This window comes from Scleropages formosus, chromosome 2 (genome assembly GCF_900964775.1).
Source record: "Scleropages formosus chromosome 2, fSclFor1.1, whole genome shotgun sequence".
Classification (NCBI taxonomy): Eukaryota; Metazoa; Chordata; class Actinopteri; order Osteoglossiformes; family Osteoglossidae; genus Scleropages; species Scleropages formosus.
In genome coordinates this window covers 19,181,692-19,206,228 of record NC_041807.1, presented here as the reverse complement: position 1 = coordinate 19,206,228, position 24,537 = coordinate 19,181,692, and the positions used below count along the sequence as shown (strand labels likewise).

Below are 24,537 nucleotides of genomic sequence, written 5' to 3'. Positions count from 1 at the left end.
TGGTTCGCAGTGATCTTCTTAGTACCGGAGAATCACTCGTCCCGGCAGAGTGATCATTGTCAGGTGCTATGGACGAGGAAGCTTGTGTACTCAAAGGCACTTGATCCTGTGATGAGGCTTGAACCTCTTCTCTCTGAGGATCATCCAATGGTTGGCTTGTTTCTTGTGTCTTGAGAAGACTCCTACGATTTCTCCTGAAGACCTGTCCATTTTCTGCTCTAAACACGTATGATCTCGGATTCACTTCTTCCAGTACAACAGCTTTCCTGTCCCAGTGGTTTGAATCCCCAAACCTGACAACGTCATGCTCTGATAACGGTTCCAGTCTTTTGGTATTCTTGTCGTAGTTTGTCTTCTGTCTCTTTTGTAGCGCTTTTTGTTTCATTGCAATGTCCTTTATTACATCTTGCTTTATGTCACCTCTGTAAGGAAGTGTTGTCCTGATTTTGCGACCCATCAAGAGTTCTGCAGGAGATGCACCATGTTCCAGAGGCGATGCGCGATAACTCAGAAGAGCTAAATATGGATCTGATTTGCTCTCTGACGCCTTCTTGAGCAATTGCTTCACAATGTGCACTCCTTTCTCCGCCTTCCCATTGGACTGAGGAAACTGAGGACTTGAAGTCACATGCTGGAAATCATAGTGAGCAGCAAAGTCCTGAAACTCACTTGAACTGTAACAAGGACCATTGTCACTCATTACCACAGTCGGAATGCCATGCCTGGCGAAAACAGATTTCATGTGCTGTATCACACATGCACTCGAAGAATTGGACAACAGTGCTATCTCAGGGTAACTGGAAAAATAGTCCACTACCAAAAGGTAGTCCTTCCCATTGAAATGGAACAGATCAGTACCTACCTTTTGCCATGGATACTTAGGTAAGTCCACTGTGATCAAGGGCTCTCTTGCCTGCTTGTTCTGATGCTTGAGACAAATTTCACACGTACTGACCATTTTCTCAATGTCAGCATTCATTCCAGGCCAATATATTGCATCCCTTGATCTTCTCTTGCATTTCTCTATTCCAAGATGTCCTTCATGGATCCTGCAAAGCATTTCCTTTCTCAGGACCTGTGGAATTACAATTCTGTTTTGTCTCAACAGAAGACCATTTGCTACACTGAGCTCGGCTCGAACATTGTAGAACTGTGGACAGGAACTCTTGACCCATCCATTGTTCAAATTTGTAATCACCGTCTGCAGAACTGGATCTTTTCTCGTCTCTTCAGCTATTTGCTTGGACTTCTGATCAGACACTGGAAGGCTTTCCACAACAAGATTCACATGCATGTCCACATCAACTTCAGTAGAGCTCACTTCATGCGATTCGCATGCTGATGGTGCGCGAGACAATGCATCAGCTAAGACAATGTACTTCCCTGGAGTGTACACTAGTTCAAAGTCATAACGCTGCAGTCTCATCATTAGACGCTGAATGCGTGGAGACATCTCATTCAGATTCTTTCGAATGATTGCTATTAAAGGCTTGTGATCTGTTTCAGCAGTGAATGATGGTAAACCATATACGTAATCATGAAATCTCTCAAATCCAAACACAAGTCCCAGGCTCGTGTCGCAGCCAGCGGCCCTGGAGGCATTCCAGGAGCTCACATAATGGTGTACAACCGCCCTGGTCCTCAGGCTCCCCGATCCCTTGTTGCCTTTTGTAATCAAAGTGGTTGCGTTGACTCTGGGCGTAGGGGCGGTTTTCTTGCAGAGACAAAGTACCCCAGCAAAGCTCCATCCTTGTACATACTTCTTCCAAAAGCTATTGCCCACCGAGTGCAATTATGACATCAGGAATAGGGAGTGACTAGCCATTAAGCTGGCATTTGAGGAATGGAGGCACTGATTGGAGGGGGTTGCTCACCCTTTCTTGGTCCTTACTGACCACCAGAACCTGGAATACCTAAGAACACCACGTCGATTAAACCCTCGACAAGTCCATCGGGCTCTCTTTTTCACCAGGTTCCGGTTTAACATTTCGTATCGCCTGGGCTCAGAAAACACCAAGGCCGATGCCCTATCCAGGCTATATGACAAAGACCTAGCCCTTGTTAAACTGAAAACCGTCCTGCTGAGGTTGTGCTTTGTGGCTCCTGTGTGGTCGTTTAGTCCAGTTTATGCTGGATCACCAGAGGGCCCAAGAAGAGGACCCAGGAGCAGCAGACACTCCTAAGGGCAAGGGGTATGCCACAGCAAGAATGTGATCATAGCTGCTCCACTGGGTACACTATGCCCTGGTGGCCGGCCACCCGGGGTACTGATGGACTCTATCCTTACTGGACAAGAGGTATTGGTGGCCATCCATTCGTGAGGATGTACAAGAATTTGTGAAGGCATGTGAGACCTGTACCCAGGCAAAAACCCCGAATCAAAAACCCCTGCAGCATTGCTGGTACCACTCCCGGTGCCATCCCGGTCCTGGTCCCATGTAGCAGTGGATTTCCTTACAGACTTGCCTCCCTCCGCTGGCAACACTGTCATCCTCGTGTTAATAGATCAGTTCTCCAATGCATGCCGTCTACTTCCATTGCTGCACCTGTCCACTGCTCTAGCCATGGCCGAACAGCTGTTCCAGCATGTGTTCCGCATCTTTGGATTGCCAGAGGACATTGTGTCTGATGGAGGGCCACAGTTTGTGTCCAGGGTGTGGAAGGCATTCTGGCAGAAACTCGGTGTCTCTGTCAGCCTCATCACTGGGTATCACCCTCAGGCCAGTGGACAAGTAAACGGCTGAATCAAGACTTTGACTACTTTCTCCGGAGTTGTTGCGTTCAAGACCAGGACCAGTGGGCACGTCCCTGCCATTGGTCGAGTATGCGCATAACTCTTTCACACTCCTCCACAGCTCTTTCCCCATTCCAGTGTCTACTCGGGTATCAAGCTCTCCTGTTCCCATGTCACCCTGGCTACTCTGATGTCCCTGCTATTGATTTCTGGTTCCGGAACAATGAGGCAGCCTGGTGTGCAGTTCAGGAACACCTGTGCCAGAATGTCCACCGCTACAAACAAGCCGACAAACATTGCTGCACCCTGATCTTCCAGCTAGGGTAAAGGGTGTGATTGTCTGCCCAGGACATCTGCCTCAAGCTTCCCTCCAGAAAACAGTCCACGTTATATCGGACCCTATAAGATCATTTGATGCATCACCCCCATCATCTACCGATTCCAGATTCCCCCACACACATGTCTATGTCTCCCTATTCAAACCCTACAGGACTTAGTTTCTCCAGGCATCCCGAGAGGACCCAATGCGACCTCCTGTGAAGGTGAATGGGGCACCGACCTACGCCGTCCACACCCTTCTAGACTCCAAGCATAGATGTGGGGCCCTGTACTACCTGGGGGAATGGGAAGGGTATGGGCTGGAGGAATGCAGCTGGGTGCCGGAGCACAACATCCTTGATCCATCCGTAATTAATGACTTCCATAGGGACCATCCATATCGGCCGGTGGTCCGTCCCAGAGGTCACCCCCCCTTCCGTGAGGTTTGGGGGTAATGCCTCATCCAACAGCACCTGGCTCCAATTACGCAACTGGTTTCAATCAGAGCACTTGGCTATAAAAATCCCCACTCAGTTACCTCAAGATTGCGGAATCTCACTTGAGACAACTGTCCCCTCCGTGTTCTCAAACCTATCTCACCTTGCTTTTCCCAAGTGTTGTTTCACGTTGTTCATTCCACTTGTCTTTGGTAACGACCACCCACCTTGTCCCCTGACCACGACTTCAGATCCTCACCTGTATTCAGTTTGCCGATCGACAGACCATTTGCTTGTCCCCGACCTTGAGATCACGTACAATCCTTTGGTACTGAATAAACAATCCTGCATTTGGATCCAGCCTCCTCCTCGTCCTCTGGTTGCCATGACAGATTATGTATGTTTTCATGTTTAAAGCCTGAAAGGGTTTGGTTAAATCTACTGCCTACCCAAAACAAATTGTAAATATTTTCCATTTCATTGTGTTTCCATTTGACTATCACACACACACCAGCAGAACACAATGCCCTCCTCCACTAACAGTATAATTTATCAATTTTGACTGATTTTAATATTCAACTGCCCCCGCTAAGGTAAATATGGGAGGTACTGGAGCTAGCTGCACCCACCTAGGTAAACATGTGCTTGACTATTTTCAGTTAATGTTTTGTGAAACATAACGTACAATATGCAATAAAGCCAAATAAATACCCAAACAATTTGAAGTACATTAAAAATGTGGAAAAAACTTCCATGAATATATGAGACAACATTTCAGCCTTTAGCAAAAAGTTGAAAGACACTGAAAGTTACTGCTACCGTCACACCTCCCATTGAAAGAATAATATCTTTCCCAAGTCAGGGATTGTCTGAGCTTCTAAGCAAATCTGACTTACAGTAGAAGCCTATGTTTTTTGACTCCAGAATGATAATTTTCCAGTACTCCAATAAAGTTATGTTAAACTCTATGCTATAATCAGAATTAGTTACATTGTTGGGAGCAGCGTAAGCACATGAAAGTGGAGGAGGTACTACTGAATACACAAGTCAAACACCCAGTTGCAGGAACCTTCAAGCAGTCTAACTAATGCAGATGAAAGGTGTGAATGGGAGTGTAAAGTCACCCAAGAAAGACTCAGAGAGGAACAATGAGGACCACCTGGTTACGGGTGCTTGTCTTGGTGTTGGTCACAGCAGCTGTCCTCTACATCATCTCCATCAAAAGGGAGGTGCGATTCCATGGAAAAAGTCTGCAGCAATCTCAGCACAGAGAGATGAACAGAAATGAGGAGATCCTCAGGAGGCTGGAACAGATGGAGAATCGCATCAAGAGACTAGGTGAGTCCAGATGTGGTAGTCGCCATTGCATTCCCCTCCTCTCATACGTGCTTAAATGTTAAAACAGGACCAGCAATAGAGAATTCATGACTGGTGTTCTCCTGCTCAGTACAGTAAAGTTTAAGATGGCATTAAACTAAATTAATAATATAAATTTTGGGGGATAAAGTTTATACAAATGTAAATTTGTCCCAAAGACTGAAGGTGCATTCTGAAAACATTGCAGCTAAGTCATGTACAAACGTCACAGTGGCACAGCGAGTAGCACTGCTGTCTCACAGAATTTGGGTGGTGTGAGAGGACATTGCTTCAATCCTCCCTCACTCTGTATGAAATTTGCATGTTCTTCTTGTTTCTGTGTGGGTTTCCTTCCACTGTGCAAAGAGATGTTCAGGTTCACCTATAGTGTGTGAGTGACAGAGAGAGTGTGTTCCACTGATGTATGGATGAGTGACACATGTGCATTTAGCAGTGGAAGTCATTTTGGAGGAAAGGTTCTGCTAAGTAAATAAATGTAAACATTTGTAATTGTAAAGAACATTCAATGATTGTTTTCTAATGCTGAAAACATTACTGAACCTTTACAGGTATATTCAGGAAAAATGTTTTTTGTCTGATGCATCATAGGAAGACTGAAAAAGTGGATCTTATGAAAGTTAAAAGCTGTTGCATAAATGGGAAGCTCATTTTGAATGACCTCTTCAAACTGCAGAGGACTGGAGAGATAAGGGCTGTTGTTCCTACTTGGGTTTCTGTGTGATAACAATAGTAATACAGTCATTTTATGGAAGAGTTAGTCTCTCTTCAGGCTTTCAAAGCGTATTTCTGTTTCTGCAGCTAAATCAATTAATCCTAACACTGAGAAACCCGGAAAGGCTGACAAGGAGCAGAAAGTGGTGGTTTCGGCAAAGAAGCTCTTTCCAGACTCTTATCTTTTCAAAAAATGGGGCAACCATCTCTCTAGCGAGGATCAGAGGGAAGCAGAGGAGCTTTTCCAGAGATACGGGTACAATGCTTTCCTTAGTGACAGACTGCCACTGAACAGAAAGATCCCTGACACAAGAGACCCCAGGTGAACCAACCACCATCCCCACTCCCTCCATTTCAAGCTGTGCTAGCTTTAATACCCTAGAATAGCGAGTGTGGCAGCACAGGTGGTTTTAATAAATTCTGTATAAGCAGGTGTAAGAGGAGGGAATACCCTGAGAATCTCCCTACAATCAGTGTGATCCTAATTTACCTGGATGAAGCCCTGTCCATCATCAAGAGAGCCATTCGCAGCATCATTGACAGGACGCCAGCCAAACTGCTGAAGGAGATCATACTGGTGGACGACAACAGCTCCAACGGTCTGCTTTGTAGATGCCATATCTATTTAAATAACAGTTACGTGATTATTCACAATGTGATGCATCTAAATCAAGTTGCCCAAAGAAAACGACAATTTGAAATCTGTTGCTTTCAGAGGAATTAAAAGGCAGTTTGGATGCCTACATCGGCATCATCCGCAAGGAGCGTCCTGGTCTGGTGAAGAAAGTGAGACACAAGGAGCAGATGGGATTGAGCCAAGCCCGTATCTCAGGGTGGGAGGTGGCTACAGGGGATGTGGTGGCTATTTTTGATGCTCATATTGAAGTCCAAGTACATTGGTAAGTGCAGATGCAGTGTGCTTCAAAAGTAATACAAAACTAGCATATTTATTAGTTCACATGTTCAGGCCACTTGACCTCTCTCACTATGTCAGATTAAAGGAACGAAATGGACACTAGTAATACAGTAGAAACATCACCAGCCTGTGTCACAAGAAATTTTAGTTGCAGTCTCTCCTTTAGTGCGAGTCATCTTTCGGGATATGTACTGTACTGTATTATAGTCTAGCACTGAAATCATGACAACATAGAGAGTTTGTCCTTATAAACACATCATATGCAAAACAAAAAATAATGTTAGTTTTTTTTTTTAAGATTTTTATCACATTACTCAAGTTTACACAAGTAAACCATAACATCACTTTGCTGCAGTAAAAAGTAATGTTACAGTAATGGGTTGCACACTTGTTGTTTGTTTTATAGGGCAGAACCGCTGCTGACTCGGATCAAAATGGATCGGACTTTGGTGCTGACACCTGTGTTTGACAAGGTGAATTTTGATGACCTGCAGGTCACTCTGTACTATCCAGCTGCAGATGGCTTTGACTGGGCTATGTGGTGTGCGTACGATGGCTTCAGACCAGAATGGTACCAGCTCAATGACAAATCGCAGCCTGGGAAGTAAGTGATTCTCTTCTTGCATGAAATGCTTTGTGTAAATGCAACAGGTACAGAAGGGGACAGCTGAGAGCATAGTGGATAGAGCTGCTACCTTTGTATCCACTACTGCAGTTACTGCAAGGGAAGAAGGGGTATACCTTGAACAGGTTGCCAATTCATTGGAAGGCTGACACACACACACACACACACACACACACCTTGGACCATTTAGAGTGTCCAATTCACCTGAAATGCATGTCTTTGGACTGTGGGAGGAAACCAGAGCACATAGCAATAACCCACACAGGCACAGGGAGAACATGCAAACTCCACACAGACTGAACTGGAGTTGAACCTACACCCAAACAGCACAGGTGCTGTGAAGTGGCAGCGCTAACTGCTGTGCCACTGTGCCACCTGTGTTGTAGGATATTTTATAATATTACTTGTTGTTTCCTTAAAGGAGCCCATCTATCATGGGCATTCTTGTGGTTGACCGGCTGTTTTTTGGAGAAATTGGATTGCTGGATCCTGGAATGAAAGTCTACGGCGGTGAAAATGTAGAGCTAGCAATTAGGGTAAGTTATCTTTGCTTTTTCAAAATTCATGACTAAAACTTGCTTAAGGCAAATAATTCTGAAGTTGATGATCTCTGAGTTATTAAAAATTATATACATTAACTGTCATGGTTTTCGTCCTGGAAGGAAGGGGCGGACTCAAGTGTAGAGTGCACAGGGGTTTATTCAGACGCTAGACAGGAATCGAAGTCAGGTACAAGCAGGGGTCTTCGGACTGCAAACGAGTTAAACGAGTTAAGTCCAGTGTCGGAATCGGGAGAACAGGCAGTGGGTCAGAACACGAGTGAGCGGATCACGTTTCAGGGCGGGAGCGGTCTCAGGAGACGGGCGAAGGGAAGAGGGGCTAGGAGCGAGGAGCAGGGTACAAGGCGGCAGGAAGGCTGACTCAGAGCGAGTGAGTGATCGGCGAACAAGGTTCCGCGACCCTCATCGTTCACTTCTGCCTTTTAAGCTTTCGGGCCCCAGGTGTATCCGATTATGCCGCTGACGTGGGCGTGGCATTAACTATAGTTATAGAGTTTATTTTCACTGTAATTAGAAAAATATGTGCTTACCGCAATGGCAGAGGATATAGTTCTACAGTAATTATTGGATCCTCTCAAAATTCTGAAATAAAGTGTATCACAAATAACAATTCATGTTTAATTTCTCATGTGTAAATTTCACATTGTAAATAAATTTTCAGTTGTGAGTGATGTTTTGAATACAAATACCTTAATTTTCACTGCAATCTGACCTGCCGCACTGCAGTCTTTTCCTGTATATACAGCTGGTTATTTGCACTGCAACAATACTGTTGAGTCTCTTGCTTACAGGTACTACAACATGGCTATTTCTGGTACTTTAACAGCCTTGATATTATACAATATGGTCCCTGCAGGATTAGCAGTATTATTATTACTACTGTTGTAGTTCCTTTTACCCAGTGTAACATATATTGTTCACATTTCTGGATTTTATTGGCTTACAAAGTTAAAAGTTTAAGAAAATAATTTCTTAAAAATACTATAGTACAGTAAAGGAAGGTGCCCACTTGACAACCCCAGCGAAGTGCTTGCAGTGATCCCCGGTGAGGAGGGTCGTGCCCATCCAAAGTATGTGCTGGTTTGAAGCTGGATGGAGATATTCTGAAGATGTGTGGGTGGTATATAGTTATTGAGAAGGAAATGATTACTGGGGGCATGGTTGGTTTGTGTCCAGCCCGCATAATTCTAGCAGAAGGGTTTTAACATCTTCCCTGTGTATTATTACATGATTGTTCTAGGTTGGTTAGTGACTGCTGTAAATAGGGCAGCTGGCAACATGGGAAAGACTGCGTAACAGCAAGGAGAGACTGCTGGTAGGAGGGAACAGACCCCAATAGGGTATGGGATGGGCTAGCAACCCATGCCAGCACCATCCTGTGCTATTTTAGCAAGAGATGCTCCCTGCTTGAGCTACAGACATACAAATGTTCTCAATACCCCAAGAGTCAGCGAGAGCAGGGGTGGAAGATGACGCATCAGTGGATATAACGGTTTCAAAACTTGGCAAGAATTTGACCATGAGTAGGGGGAGAGGCAGAAACATAACCGTGCCAAGCAGGGGTGGATCTGTGCTGCAGGTGTGTATTTGTGGTTGGAGGAAAGTGGCTTCATTGAGAGGCCTAAGAAAACATCAAGGCAAAAAGAAATGCTTGGGGGAAGGAAATATTAACACTTTGCAGGAAGAATTGACCTGTAGGTTGTCAGTGTTGAGGAGAGCTGAGAGGCTTAGGTTAAGGAGGAAGAAGAAAGAGCAGGCTACAGCAGATTTTTTAAAGACCCATTTAAATTTGTGAAGTCGTTGCTTGTGCAAGAGAAGTCAGGTTGTTTGAATGTTAGAAGGCAGAAGCTGGAGAGTTACCTGCAAGAAATGCACACCAATGGTGAGAGGGAGAGTTTTTGAAGTGCCTACAGATATTCCTCCACTATGGGAGATTGTGGTGGAAATGGATGTGAGTCCACTGAGGCTGAAAGAGGTACAAGAGGTGCTGCCTGGCGCGAGGGCAGTATCTGCACTGGGACCTAATGGGGTTCCTTATCGGGTTTACAAAGGTGCCCCGGATGTCCTAAAGTTTTTATGGAAGCAAATGATGGTCACATGGAAGAAAAGAATTATTCCGAAGGAGTGGTGGAAAGCAGAGGGGTATTTATACCCAAAGAGAATAATGCTGCAGAGATAGGACAATTCAGGCCAATTTGCCTTCTTAATGCTGAGGGAAAGATATTTTTTAATGTAGTGGCGCAGAGGTTGTCTGCATATTTGTTAGCAAACAATTTAATTGATACCTCTGTGCAGAAAGCAGGAATCGCAGGATTTTCAGAATGCCTAGAACATTGTAGTATGATCTGGCATCAGATTAAAGTAGGCAAGATGAAAGGTAAAGACCTCCACGTGGTATTTTTGGACTTGACAAATGCCTTTGGCTCAGTGCCACATACTTTCTTGTGGAAGGTATTTGAATTTTTTAAAGCCCCAGAGTGCATTACAAGACTAGTTAAGGTGTATTTTGAGGAAATTAAGTTTTATTTTTGCACCAAACAATACACCAGATCCTGGCAGCGATTGGGGATTGGCACAATGGCCAGATACACAATCTCACCATTGGCTTTTACCATGGCCATGGAGGTGATGATAAGATCTTCGAAATGGGTGGTTGGAGGCATGACGATTAAGAAAGGCACCCGCCTCCCACCAATTAAAGCATATATGAACGACATGACCATGTTCACTACTTTTTCATGTACTTCTCGCTTACTAGCAAAACTAAATGAAACTCTAAAGTTGGCCAGGTTGAAAGTTAAACCTAGTAAGTGTAGGAGTCTGTTAATTGTTAAGGGTACATTATTGCAGGATAACTTTCAGATTAATGGAGAAAGGATTCCGTCGGTGGTTTAAAAGCTAATTAAGAGCTTGGGTAGATGGTATGATTCTTTCTTAAGTGACAGAAAACAGGTAAAAGGACTAAGGAAGGATGTTGTGCAAGTAATTAATACAAAGTCATTTTTACCTGGAAAGCTGAAGGTTTGGTGTCTGCAGTTTAGTATATTGCCTCATATTATGCGGCCACTAACTGTGTACGAGTTCTCTATATCAGAGGTGGAAAGACTAGAAGGTGTTTTGAGTAAAGCTATAAGGAAACGGTTCAGTGTTCCTTACTGTTTGAATGGTGTGGCATTGCATGGAAAAGGGATCCTGGAGTTGCCACTGACTAACGTGGGAGAAGAATTCAAGTGTGCTAAGGTTGGCCTGGAAATGACGCTGTGAAGCACAAGGGACCCAGTGGTGTAATCGGCACCTATAAGACTAAAAGCAGGATGTAAGTAGAATCTGTGGGAAGTGGTGGCGCATGCCCAGAGAGCGTTGGAGCACAAAAATGTAGTTGGTCATATGCAAGTAGGTAGGGTGGGGCTCAGCGCAGATGATCCGATAAAGTTGTGGAGTAAAGCTAAGTTACGGAAAGGAGGAAGATGGTTATTGGCTTCATCCACGAACAGGAGGAGGAGACGAGATGGGCAACTGTGACGTCAGATGGAGTTCAGGGGCAATGTTTGGCTTCGGAGCATGTGGAGAAACAAAAGATTGGCTGGTATGACCTGTGGGAGATGGACGCCGGTCATATTAAATTCATTATTGGAGTCACCTATGATGTTTTTCCTACTCCACAGAATCTTAGTCGTTGGGTAGGTACAGAGTTACCTTGCAGCTTGTGTGGCAGCATAGTCTGAGGCATATTCTGTTCCCGTGCAAAGTTAGTTTTTCTCAGGGCAGATATACATGGAGGCATAATGAGGTGTTAAAATCCCTGGCCTGCTTGTTGGAAGCAAAAGGGATTGAGGCTAACTCTCTCCCCAATGCAGGAAGAATAACGGAATTTCTTTTGTGCAGGAGGGGGAGAGTGTTGCGTGTCAAGCGCGTAGACGTGGTGGTTTGGGTTATAAATGGGGTGAAGTGCAAGACTGGAAGTTAGTAGCTGACGTGGGAAAAAAGCTGCAGATGCTGCAGTGCATTGCAATAAAGGCACTGAAATCCGATCTTGTATTGTACTCTAAGGGTGTAGTATACTTCACTGAGTTAACAATACCTTTCGAAGATGCAATGGAGGACACCTTTTGAGAGGAAGAAGTTGAAGTATGCTGACATGGCTGCTGAGGTGAGGGAGCGAGGCTGGCAGTGCTTTATTAGACCGGTGGAGGTAGGTGCAAGAGGGTTTGTTGCAAAATCAACCATGTCGCTGTTGTTGGATTTGGTTTTAGGGGTTGGTCATTAAAGGCAGAGGTTAAAAACTTGTCTGAGGTAGCGGAAAGATCCAGCCACTGGCTGTGGCTTAGGAGGCAGCAGAATGCTTGGGGGAAGCAGACCTAAGTTTGGGGGTATACGCTTATGTAAATGGTGAATGTTACGTCTTGTTGTCACCTCCAGATGCTTATGTGGTGTGTTGGTTGTATGCTGGTTGGAAAGTGGTTAATGGGTGGATGGAATGGGAGGCTGATGGTGGTTGAGTCACTGGGACTGCGCCGCGAGCATGGAGAGGGGGTGGGTCTGGGATGCTAGATCTTGCTATTGAGCTTTCTGGAGGTGTCACTGGCTCAATTCAATGAAACATCAATGAAGGAAGGTGCCCTCTTGACAACTCCAGCTAAGTGCTCGCAGTGATCCCCAGTGAGGAGGGTAGTGCCCATCCAAAATATGTGTTGGTTTGTAGCTGGATGGAGATATTCTGAAGAGGTGTGGGTGGTATATAGGAAGAAACTGAGTACTGGTGGCATGGTTGGTTTGTGTCTAGCCCCCATAATTTTAGCATAAGGGTTTTAACATCTTTCCCTGTGTATTATTGTGTTATACACTGTGTGTCACACCCTCATCCAGCAGCCAATCAACAACACCTGTGGCCGCCCCGGGAAGCACAGCATAAAATGACGCCCCGGAAGCACTTCGACGCGGAACCTCCCACAAGAAACTGCAGTGCCCTTCTCCGATGCTTCCTGTTCATATTTTCTGGCTCTGTTTCTTGGACTGTCTCTGGCTCACGAGTATTGTTACCTCCCCTGACTGACGTTTGCCCATTGCGCGACCTTGGCCCGAACTCAGACCCTCTTTAAGTCCAGTCCTGCAAATAAAATCCGAGAATCCGCACTTGTGTCCGTTGCTCTTTCTGGATCCTGCCATAACACTATGGTCCCTGCAGCATTAGCAATATTATTACTACTACTGTTGTAGTTCCTTTTATCCAGTGTAACATATATTTTTCATATTTCTGCATTTTATTGGCTTACACAATTAGAAGTTTACAAAAATAATTTCTTAAAGGTACTATAGTACAGTAGTTTTCTGAGACAGCAAGCAAAAAGTACATTTTCTTAACCATAATGCTATCTAATGCTTCTTTACACAGATTTGTGTCTGGTCCTTTTGCTGCAGGTCTGGTTGTGTGGTGGCAGCATTGAGGTGGTGCCCTGCTCCAAAGTTGCTCACATAGAAAGGGCTCATAAACCCTACCAGCATGACCTCAGCATCACCATGAAGAGGAATGCACTGAGAGTGGCTGAGGTGTGGCTGGATGACTACAAGAAAAATGTTTACGTTGCCTGGAACCTCCCGCTCAAGGTGTGTGCACAGCAATTAGCTGCAGGGCAATTGTTGTATAGATGCGATAAAACTGAATTTTAAGTTCTTGGAATTATAATTCCTGCATTACCTGCTCCTAAAATTTGTTTTATCTTCTGATAATCAAACTACATTAGTAGAGAAACACAATACACTGGTTCTTTGTATTGTAAACATTCAAGGTATGAATTTTTAAACATACTGTTATAAAGCAGCAAGCAGTTCCATGGTCTTCAGCTGCAGATCCTTGCACTGCTGGATGCTACAATACCTTTTTACATTATTATTATCCATCTAATCACCAGCAGGTGATCTTCATTATCTAATACTGGCAAAGCAGCAGCATTGTGGAGCTGATGACAAAGTTCATCTCTTCCCTACGCCATGAGTCCACCAGCTGCCAACTGAGACAATGATCAGATCGGATCGGATCACATTTTAGGAGCAGTTAATGAAAGAATACAAACAACTGCAATGAGTTCTCAGTCTTTTCCTTAGAATTGTTCAAGATTTGTGCAGCACAGTGGCTGTATGCTCTGTGGTCTTTTTCACCTTGAACTTCCCATCTCTTTCAGCATTCTGTTTTTCTCCACTTTGCATTCAGGATCATGGGGTAGACTTTGGTGATGTGACAGAGAGGAAGAAGCTGAGGGAAAAGCTGAAATGCAAGCCCTTTCAGTGGTATCTGGACAATGTATATCCCATGCTGGATCCTTGGAATGACCTCTTTGGCTATGGTGCTGTATGTATGCTTGCATTTTCCCAAAGCAATAAATCTAAAACCATTTTAAAACTCAACGAGAAGGATTCACTCTGGACATCTAGTGCTAAGCTGTATGGCTGTGTGTTTTCAGGATTTTTTTTCTTGAAAATGGCACATATGATTCATACCCGTTGCATCTACCTTTTTGCAGCTGAAGAATGACTTAAGAAAGGATCTTTGTGTTGATCAAGGACCCCTCCCTGGGCATACACCTATTGTGTATACATGCCACTACTTTACTCCTCAGGTGTATACAGTTGCTTTAACTATATATGTTAACTGCATTTTAGGTGTATATTTTAACAAGTTTTTAGCATATGTTTCAACTTTGATACCATTCTGTAGGATTACCCAAGAATGATATAAACTGACAATGCGGAAAAAATCACTTACTTTTCACTTCTTTTCTACTGAACTAGTTATGTTACTACCGAACAAATGGGGAGCTCTATATTGGGGGCATCAAGTCACACAAGTATGAAGAGAATCGGTGTCTGGTGGATACTGGTGAAATGCCAGGGCTGTACAACTGCAAAGAGGCAAAGAAGAAAGGGTTCCATATGTACTGGGAATTCAAACAGGTAATTTAACTATTCATTTCAAATGAAGTACATGCAGACAAGTTAAGAAAAATATATATGTATGTGTATACTTATATATATACTGTATATATAATGCAATCAGTGACAGTCTCCTTCTTGAATTTATGAGAGCATTATTACATTAAGTACACAAAACATTTTCAAGCTTAAAGTAAATTTTAATATTTTACATTTATTTTATTAGTATACGTGTAGTTGACAAAATAAAGGAAACACCTGAAGATGGGGAGGAAACAAAATATACTGAAACCAGTTGCTTGACATAATCCAGCAGTAAACATTGCATTATGCTTGAGGTTATTAATACAAATTCTGGCCTGTGGAAAAGGTTTCAGTGACATTGACACCTTCCAGTACAGTGACTCTGTCATGGTTGTGCTTCACGAGGACGGACTCAAGTGCAGAGTTTCATAAACAGACGTTTAATAAAGCCAAAACGGAATCCAAAAAACAAAATCGTGGGACAGGCGTAGGTCAGGCAATCAGCAAACATAGTACAGAGGGCTAGACAAAGAACGTGGTCAGGAAATACACAGGCAAAGGTCGATGTCGGAAGAGGTTCACTGTGACACTGCCAGAGAGGAAACAAAGGAGGCAAAACAAGGTTCCGCATTCAGGCTTCCTCGGCGTCCCTCTTTATAGCTGTTTCTATTAGGAAACAGGAGGTGTCGCCGACGTGCCGGCTGCAGGGGACATGACAGTTCCCCTTCTCCACGGGTGGCCCCGGACACCCTGGGCCTAGAAGGAGGGTGCCCCCGGGGGCGAGGGGCCGGGCACTCTGGATGGTCTCTGTGAAAGGCAGCAATCAGATCAGGGTCTAGGATATCAGAAGCGGCTACCCACGAGCGTTTCTCCGGGCCGTACCCCTCCCAATCTACCAAATACTGTAACCGGCCCCTCTGTCGGCGAGAGTCCAGTAGGACCCGGACCTCATAGACTCTGTCCCCATCAAGAGGTAGCGGAGGAGTTTGTGCAGTGTCGACCGGCGGCTGGTGTAGGGACACTCCTACCGGTTTCAGGAGGGAGACATGGAACGTTGGGTGTACTCGAAGATCAGGAGGCAACTGAAAGTGCTAAGTAACCAGTGTCACTTGTCGCATGATCCTGAAGGTGCCGATGTAACGAGCCCCGAGTTTCTTTGATGGGATCTTCAGGTTAAGATCTCGGGTGGAGATCCAGACTCTTTGCCCAGGTACGAAGGAAAGGGTTCGCTGGTGCCGGTCTGCCTGACGTTTATGGCGTTCCGCACTGCGGAACAGATGGAACCGGACCGTCCTCCATACGCGGGTGCTCTCGTTGTGCCAAGTTTCCACGGCTGGAGCAGGACTCTGGGAGGTTTCTCCAGGGAACAGGACAGGCTGGTAACCTAAAACACATTGGAAGGGCAACATACCGGTGGACGTATGCGGTGCAGAGTTGTGGGCGTACTTTGCCCAGGCCAGGTAGCGAGCCCATTGGTGTGGCCTTTGGGAACAGTAGGCTCGGAGATACCTTGCTACATCCTGGTGTAGGCGTTCTGCTTGGCCGTTGGCCTGCGGGTGGTATCCAGATGTAAGGCTGACTGTTACTCTGAGCCATCCCCAAAAGGCCTTCCACATCCACAAACCGGTCGAAGTCCCAATACTCACCCCTGTAAGTGAGCTCTTCCTGGATCCGGAGGTTCAGCTCTTTGCAGAAACAGGTGAGGAGGGCAGTGGAGTTCCATCCACTCTTGGACGCGAGGGGTCTGAACTCAAGAGAGTACTCAGCTACCGTCCTATTCCCCTGGCTTAGGCGCATGAGACGGTTACCTGCAGTGCGCCCTGCATGAAGGTGGTCAAAGATCTTTTCAAACTTGTCACGGAAAGCGGCATAGGTGGTTCTCTGACGCGTGCGCCACCCTGCTGCAGCCCAGGCCCGGGCTGGGCCGCTCAGCAACGATAGTACAAATGCTATCTTCGCATCATCAGTATAATACATGTGAAGGGAAGCTCTTAAAAACCAACTCACATTGCATCAAGAAGTCCTGCCACTGGTCGGGGGTGCCATCATACCACTCCGGAATGGCGATCAGTGTAGCTGGACCGGAGGCCTCTGGTGGTGCAGGTGGGGCTTGTTCAGCGGGGGCCGCGGGTGCCGTCACTGTGGCGGGTTGGATGATTCCTCTGGCTTGTAGAGCCTGGATCAATCTGTCTACTGTCTGTTCCAGGCGCTGCAGTCTGGTCTTGTGCTCCCAAAATCTCGCCTTGCGTGGCGAGTGCCGTATGCATTTGTGCATATTCCGCTGAGTCCTGGTTGCAGGCGGAACCTTCTGTCATGGTTGTGATTCACGAGGACGGACTCAAGTGCAGAGTTTCATAAACAGGCGTTTAATAGAGTCAAAATGGAATCCAAAAAACAAAGTCGTGGGACAGGCGTAGGTCAGGCGATAAGCAAACGTAGTACAGAGGGCTAGACAAAGAACGTGGTCAGGAAATACACAGGCAAAGGTCAATGTCGGAAGAAGTTCACTGTGGCACTGCCAGAGAGGAACCAAAGGAGGCAAAACACGGTTCTGCATCCAGGCTTCTTCAGCGTCCCTCTTTATAGCTGTTTCTATTAGGAAACAGCAGGTGTCGCCGATGTGCCGGCTGTGAGGGATGTGACAGACACATACTTGTAGCATTTATGAAAGGGAGCCCTGACAGTTTTCTGGTAGATCATAGTGACCCAATGCTCTGTTAACTGACTGTATGTTGGTGTTTCCTTCATTTGGTTAATAGCCTGTAGTTGAATTCACTTTATGGATTATTTGACAGTCTCAAATATCTGCTGTATTGTTGGAGATCAGATAGTTATTAGACAAATGTCCACAGTGAGCTGCTCTGCAAAAATGTCACCCCCACCCTCTCCTGACTCCGTAGGGAGAGGCAATAAAGAACAGAGAGACAAACAGATGCCTAGAGGTTCGCCTTGGCACCAACGCTGGCTATCACCTTATCCTTCAAGAATGCAGTGGGCAACACTGGACCATAAAGCATGTCATCACAGAACAATGAGCTGTGAAGGTGCAGGCTGGGCTGGAGTTGACGGGATCAGATTTTGAGGCAATTTGAAGAAAAAATACATTATTTTACAAATAGTGAAGACTTGAGTGGGTGTGCGGTGGTGCAGTGGGTTGGAACGGGTCCTGCTCTCCGGTGGGTCTGAGGTTCGAGTCCCACTTGCGGTGCCTTGCGACAGACTGGCGTCTTGTCCTGGGTGTGTCCCCTCCCCCTCCGGCCTTACGCCCTGAGTTGCCGGGTTAGGCTCCGGTTCCCCGCGACCCCGTATGGGACAAGCGGTTCAGAAAGTGTGTGTGTGAGTGTGTGTGTGCGAAGACTTGAATATCCACTTACCTCTTTTCTTAATGTTAACTAACTAGGCAGAGGCTTTTGATAATTTTCTTTTGCTATAATTTGTTTTTTTTTTAAATTTTTTTTTTTTTACTGGGGAAAAAAAAACAGCCTACAAATCCTAAAAACGTTTAATAGATCACTATGTACAACTCCCTATGCTGTTTCCTCTTACTGGATCCCTGCACTGTACTCAGTCGGACTCCTGACATGCAGAACGTACTCTCAATATACACTTAATATACACTGTGTGTTCAGTACTGCTTGTTGCACTTGTGAATTGTTACTTGACATTTAAGAAAGATTGTAGAAGAAACCAGGAACATCTATGCCCTACAATAAAACTGTTTTACCCTTAAACAAATTTTGTGATGAACCATGGGATGCACGTGGTTCACGTACAATAAAAAAGAGAACTTGAGTAAAGGCTTCACACAAAGTCACCTGTGTTCTCATTTCCTCAATGGAGTTTCTTACACTCTGTCAAAAGTTGTAACATCTGCAGTTGTACCAACTTTCCATTCTGAATACTCCAAAAGTGACTGGGATTTCACTGTCTTGTACCAACAGTCTGAGCAATTCCGAAGTCACATCACGTTCATTTTCAATGGTGCTCCCTCTGGTTTACCACCCAAGCAATCAAAAGTTTGGCTTGGCACATGGATCAGCAAGCAAGGCAGAGAGATGTAGAAGAAGCTAGAATGGTACGATGGTGTGAAAAACTTCTAGATAATTTTGATAACTACATGAAACCTAAAAGTAAGAGGATCACAGGGACCCATGAAAGAAAGAGTGCAGGACTTACATTGTCTAAAGCTATAGAAATTCCACAGCAGTTTGAATTGTCACAAAAACAAAAATGTTTGGGAAAAAGGTATATGAGTGTCAGCAGTGTGTGGTACAACAAAGTGTCCAACACTATAGTAAAAAAAACAGAAGCTGTGGGACAGACATAATAAATTAATGGGGGTGAGTAAATCAGAGGTGCAAACGGGGGTCTGAGGAGAGAATCTGAAGATGTGGTTGATGAGGCAAAGTGAAGTTGGACCCCCGTTTGCACCATGGAAAACAGGAACAGGGGCAAGGAGGTGGGTGAGGGAACAAGGAGAAGGGTACGTAGAGGAAGGACAGGTAAGTAGGTGACAATGACTCGTGGATGCAGGAGGACCGGTTGTTTCTATGAAATTCCACAACTGGAATGTGTTTGAGTGGTGCTTTTTATGGCTAAGCGTTTCAGCTGAAGTCAGGTGCTTAATTGTACTCAGGTGCTGCTGGTTGAGGTGCGGGCGTGGTCATGACAATCAAAATATTGACAATTTCTGATCACATTCCTAGTAATTATTTTCTGAGATACATATACATGCATACATATTTTGAGATACATATAAACATTTACGTTACATTATGGGGGTAGCCACGTAAAGGATTGATCTGGGCACGATCTTCAAGTTATAGTGCATGAACACTTATATGAACTTAAGAGATCATGGACGAATTTAGTCTGGAAGATGTGACTTTTAAGACCTTTTTTAAATGTGGACAAAGATTCAGAAGTTCTGAACGAGAGGGGGAGGTCGTTCCACCACAACGGAGCCAGAACCGAAAACTTCTGTGCTTTACCTTTTGTGCATGGGACTACCAAGCAGACAGATGTGGAAGAGCATAGCATTCTGGTTGGGGTGTAGTGGATGATCAGGTGGCACAGCTGCACAGTGGCACAGCGAGTAGCACTGCTGACTCACAGGAAAATTATCTGTTAAATAAATGTAATGTTGTGCAACCCATAATCAGGGTTATACATATTTTCTCACGGTACGTAAATATAGAAGTTTAGTAACCCCCACTGAATCACAATAATGTACTGGTATGAATTACTTTTCTATGATCAACCACTAAAAAGAAATATAAAGACCAGAAAAACTGAGGGTTGAAATCAGATTCATACATCACACAATTTATACACAATGAAAAGAAACAATATTTATACGAATAAGATATGGTCATGCTGTGCATAAATACATCATTCATCAAACACTGTTTTGCTTCATCCTAGAAAATATTGTTCAAAATCTTGAAGATAAACAGAATGAGATTCAACAAATGCTTGACTTTACAAATTATGAGGCTGTGGATCGATGGACTGAAACAGCCCCTGGGGAAGAGACATCAAGTCAAAAGCAAGGAACGGGACAGTAGCACAGATAGGGGAGTGTAGATAAGAAATCTGACTGTGAACAGGTACAGACAATTATTTCCCCAGTCTAATCTGTTCCAAAGATGGGGTAGAGACCTGCCAGAGTAGAACCAAAAGAAAGCCCAGGCATTGTTTGAACAGTCTGACAACAACGTCTATCTGAGTGATAGACCGCCTCTTGGGAGACAACTCAATGACAGATGTCATGCCAGGTATTGCATCACTTCCAGTAATCATTTTCTTAAAATCTGAAATGACATTGCTTTAGTGGGGCGTGGCGGCGCAGTGGGTTGGACCACAGTCCTGCTCTCTAGTGGGTCTGGGGTTCAAGTCCTGCTTGGGGTGCCTTGCGATGGACTGGTGTCCTGTCCTGGGTGTGTCCCCTCCCACTCTGGCCTTATGCCCTGTGTTGCCGGGTAGGCTCCAGTTCCCCCCGACCCCGTATGGGACAAGTGATTCTGAAAATGTGTTTGACATTGCTTTAGTACCTTTGGACAAGGTACCTATTTGATGGTTATAATAACATAAGTCTCCCTGGATAAAAGCATTGGCTAACCAATGTGTTAATTTGTGCATTGTGTAAGTCTGGGCCACTCCCTCTGCTTCTTGTGTTGTATCATTGATTCATTCTTTAGTCTCCATTTAGAAAAATTGTTTACTCAGTCAAAAAGAGGACCTGAAGGGAAATCTAGACATGTACATTAAATCCATAGAGAAGTAGAACCCAGGCTTATGTTTCATGAAGGTCAGACACAATCAGCAGATGGGACTTTCACATCTTGTATCTCCAGGTGCTCGGCTGACACTGCTGATGTTGTGGCCATTTTGGATGCGCACATAGAAGTCAGTGTTGGGTGGTAAGCCTATATTTTTTGCTCTAAAAAGTGTACACCGGTCTTTCACTTTACTATGAATACTGACAACTGACTGCTTGAAATTTAAAATGAGTGAAGTTAATTTTTTTGTATACTTACATTCCTAGGGAGGAGCCACTGTTGGCCCAGATCAAAGCAAACTGGACCACGTGGTGTCACCCATGTTTGATAAGGTGAAGTGTTACAATCTGAGTGTTGTTCCATGCCTGCCTGGCTCCCATGTCTTCGACCTGGCTCTTTGGTGTATGTATGAATCCTTCTGGCCCGAGTGGTACAAGAAAAACGACCCATCGTTGCCCTTAAAGTATGTACGAATGAAGCACATGAAAGTTTAGTCTGGAGGGTATTCTAAAAAGTGAACCTGCTCAGTGACAGTAAATTGTTTTTTTTTTTTTTAAAAATGCAAGAATGTCAGCTTATCAGAAGTATTCTTTTTAACACAGTTTATATTGCGGGGATGTGGTGGCGTGGTGGCGTGGTGGTGCGGTGGGTTGGACCACAGTCCTGTTCTCTGGTGGGTCTGGGGTTTGAGTCCTGCTTGGGGTGCCTTGTGACAGACTGGTGTCCTGTCCTGGGTGTGTCCTCTCCCCCTCCAGCCTTACGCCCTGTGTTACCGGGTTGGCTCTGGTTCCCTGCGACCCTGTATGGGACAAGCGGTTCAGAAAATGTGTGTGTGTGTGTGTGTGTGTGTGTGTGTGTGTGTGTGTGTGTTTATATTGCTTTAGGGGGCATGGTGGTGCAGCGAGTTTGGTTTCTGCCTGCTCTCTGGCAGGGCTGGGGTTTGAGTCCTGCTTGGGGTGCCTTGCAATGGACTGGCGTCCTGTCCTGGGTTTGTCCCCTCCCCCTCCAGCCTTCCACCCTGTGTTGCCGGGTTAGGCTTCAGTTCGCTGCAACCCTGCTTGGGACAAGCGGTTTTGGACTGTGTGTGTGATCTCAAAACATACAGTAGAGATGAAACATCTTAGGTTTAACAATCCCAAATTAACTGAAAAAGCTGCCAGTCTGTAGTATTTTATTGACACTTCCGGAATGTTTCTTTGTTTTGCTGACATAACTGATCCGTCAATAATCATGAAGATAAGATGCCTTTTTAAAAATATAACCATCCCTCTTGTCTTACTTAGTTTGACAGGAGCTGGTCCCTGATGGGAATTCTGGTTACAGACAGAAAGTTGCTTGGAGAAACTGGTGTCTTGGATGGTGAAATGAAAGTGTACTGAGGAGAAAATGTGGAGCTGGAAGTCTGTGTTTGTTTTTCCATATTGGCCGTTGAATTAGAATATCAGCTAGTTCCATTGTGACTTCAGACAATCCATATGGGATGAAACGCTCAATTCATGTGCTAATTTTACAATTCTCTGTGTAAATAAATCATTAGTGGTTAAAAGAAATTACAATTGAAAACATAAGCATACTTATACTTGACTTAGGTCTGTTTGCAAAGTGCTGAGTTTACACATTTGAAACAATGTCAGTATCTGTTTGTTTTTTCACTTTAAAAATAGCTTAACAATACACACATGCCTCCGTTTGTTAACTGGGCAGTTTCCTCCACAACTTAAGCTCTATTCTGAGTGCACTTTGATGCTTCTCATGGTGGAAAATGGAACTGGAGGCAATCTTTGCTCAAAAATCAATTAAAAAATCAATAAATGCAGAAATGTCACTATTTTTGAAAATTCATAAACTGCATGTTCATGACATGAGGTACTAATGTATTGTGTTTGTTTGCATTAAATATCTTTTATATTTAAAGCAGACATACATATGCAATCAATTTAACCAAATTTTAAAATGTTTCTTGATACAATCATCTGTGATATTTTTAGTAATCTATATAGTTGTGTAATGATGCAGGTGTGGTTGTGTGGAGGCACCATCAATGTGGTGCCCTGCTCCAAGGTTGCTCACACTGAGAGGGCTCACAAACCCTACCAGCATGACCTAAGCATCACCATGAAGAGGAATGTGCTGAGAGTGGCCAAGATCTGTATGGATCAGTACAAGAAAACCATAAACATTGCCTGGAATCTTCCACTCAAAGTACAAGTCCTGCAGCATACGTTTTTTTTTCTCAAAACAAGAACTGCTAACCTCCTTGAACTATGACATGAGCTGCTTTCTTGGAAAGTTTAACTCTAGAATGTCCCCTCTTCTCAGGTTCCTACACTTAGTTGGGTGGTCATAAATGCACATCTGTGCCCCTTTTTCAATTCAAACCCCGGGCCCCTAACTAGACTACGTATGCCCCCTACCCACATTTGCACCTCCTCTACTTCAGGATCATGACATTGACATTGGTGATGTGTCTAAGATAAAGAAGCTGAGGGAGAAGCTAAACTGTAAGCCCTTCCTGTGGAACCTGGACAACGAGTATCCAAACTGGATGACTTTATTGAACTGGTTCCAGTTTGCCCACTGAAAATGACTAGGCAAAAAATAGATTTTCCTTTGTGTCAGCAGCCTGTATTGCATTGTTTCCTCCCTTATCTAACTATCCAAAGCTGAAGGACATGGGTGCAAACCTGTGCATGGACCAGGGTCCAGTGCCTGACCACGAACCTGTCGCCTTTGTTTGTTACTATTACAGCTCTCAGGTAATGCCCCTATACACCAGCATCTAGGCCCAAAAACAGAGTGGCACAGTGGTGGAACAAGAACCCTGCTGTTACCATTGATCTCACCTGTCACTTTATTGCGGTGTTTCAGCACACATATTACAGGACAAATGGGGAGCTGTACCTTGGTGGTATAAAGACCCACAAGTATGACAACAACAGGTGCCTGGTGGACCCTGGTACAGGCTGTAATCTGGGTCTATATGACTGCAAGGGGGTCCAGAAGAAGGATATGGCCCTCCACTGGGACTTCAAATAGGTAGGGTATACAGTGATAATATAACAATCCAACATCATTGTCACGGTGTCACACTGGAAGGAAGCCGTCTGAGCCAAGTGTCGGGGTTCAAAAGGGGAATCCAAAAACTGTGGTCACAAAACAATCCAACGGTCGCCAATATACAAACGTAACCAGAGAGACAATCCAAAAGCCGTAATCCGTGAGACACGCAGGAGATCGTAGAAACCGGGAGGTCAAGAGAAGGAAGGGAAAGGAGACTGGAGAAGAGGTAGAGGACAGGAGGAACAGGAAGGGTAGGTATTCAGGAAGCACACACTAGAGCGATGATCAAGGCTGAACAAGTTTCCGCATCTGAGTGTGCTCCGGACCATCCTTTTATGCGGTCATCCCCTGATCTGCCACAGGAGATCCTCATTGCGCCGAGGAGGATGTGACAATCATGCTCACTACACTGCCAATGCCATCTGTAGATGATCACCAATATCCTTTGTGTTTTTGGGGCAAAGCTCTGAAGAACAGAAAAACAAATAGGTGTGCTGAAATAACCAGTGGGATTCTGGTAATACAGAATTACACAAGACAGAGAGGGGAGATTCTATATGAAATCAA

The 24,537-nt window shown here is 44.7% G+C and overlaps 1 protein-coding gene and 1 pseudogene across 1 annotated transcript; both read left to right on the top strand.

The window, feature by feature from the left end:
- Nucleotides 1-4,637: 4,637 nt before the first annotated feature.
- Nucleotides 4,638-17,664, top strand: LOC108931424 (probable polypeptide N-acetylgalactosaminyltransferase 8). The gene is made up of 11 exons (XM_029259809.1): nucleotides 4,638-4,827; nucleotides 5,665-5,899; nucleotides 6,010-6,176; nucleotides 6,293-6,476; nucleotides 6,900-7,097; nucleotides 7,540-7,654; nucleotides 13,097-13,282; nucleotides 13,887-14,024; nucleotides 14,197-14,292; nucleotides 14,465-14,626; nucleotides 17,530-17,664. Exons 1-11 carry the CDS (start codon nucleotides 4,638-4,640, stop codon nucleotides 17,662-17,664), a joined length of 1,806 nt encoding a protein of 601 aa, XP_029115642.1.
- Nucleotides 17,665-20,933: 3,269 nt separating this feature from the next.
- Nucleotides 20,934-23,946, top strand: LOC108931423 (probable polypeptide N-acetylgalactosaminyltransferase 8; annotated as a pseudogene).
- The last annotated feature ends 591 nt before the right edge of the window (nucleotides 23,947-24,537 follow it).

What these genes read in the sequence shown, in the direction of transcription:
- LOC108931424 (XM_029259809.1), top strand. Translation starts at nt 4,638, where the DNA reads ATGAGGACCACCTGGTTACGGGTGCTTGTCTTGGTGTTGGTCACAGCA. An exon ending in ATTGAAGTCCAAGTACATTG is followed by an intron (nt 6,477 to 6,899) that starts GTAAGTGCAGAT and finishes TTTGTTTTATAG; the next exon opens with GGCAGAACCGCTGCTGACTC. An exon ending in CCTGGAACCTCCCGCTCAAG is followed by an intron (nt 13,283 to 13,886) that starts GTGTGTGCACAG and finishes CTTTGCATTCAG; the next exon opens with GATCATGGGGTAGACTTTGG.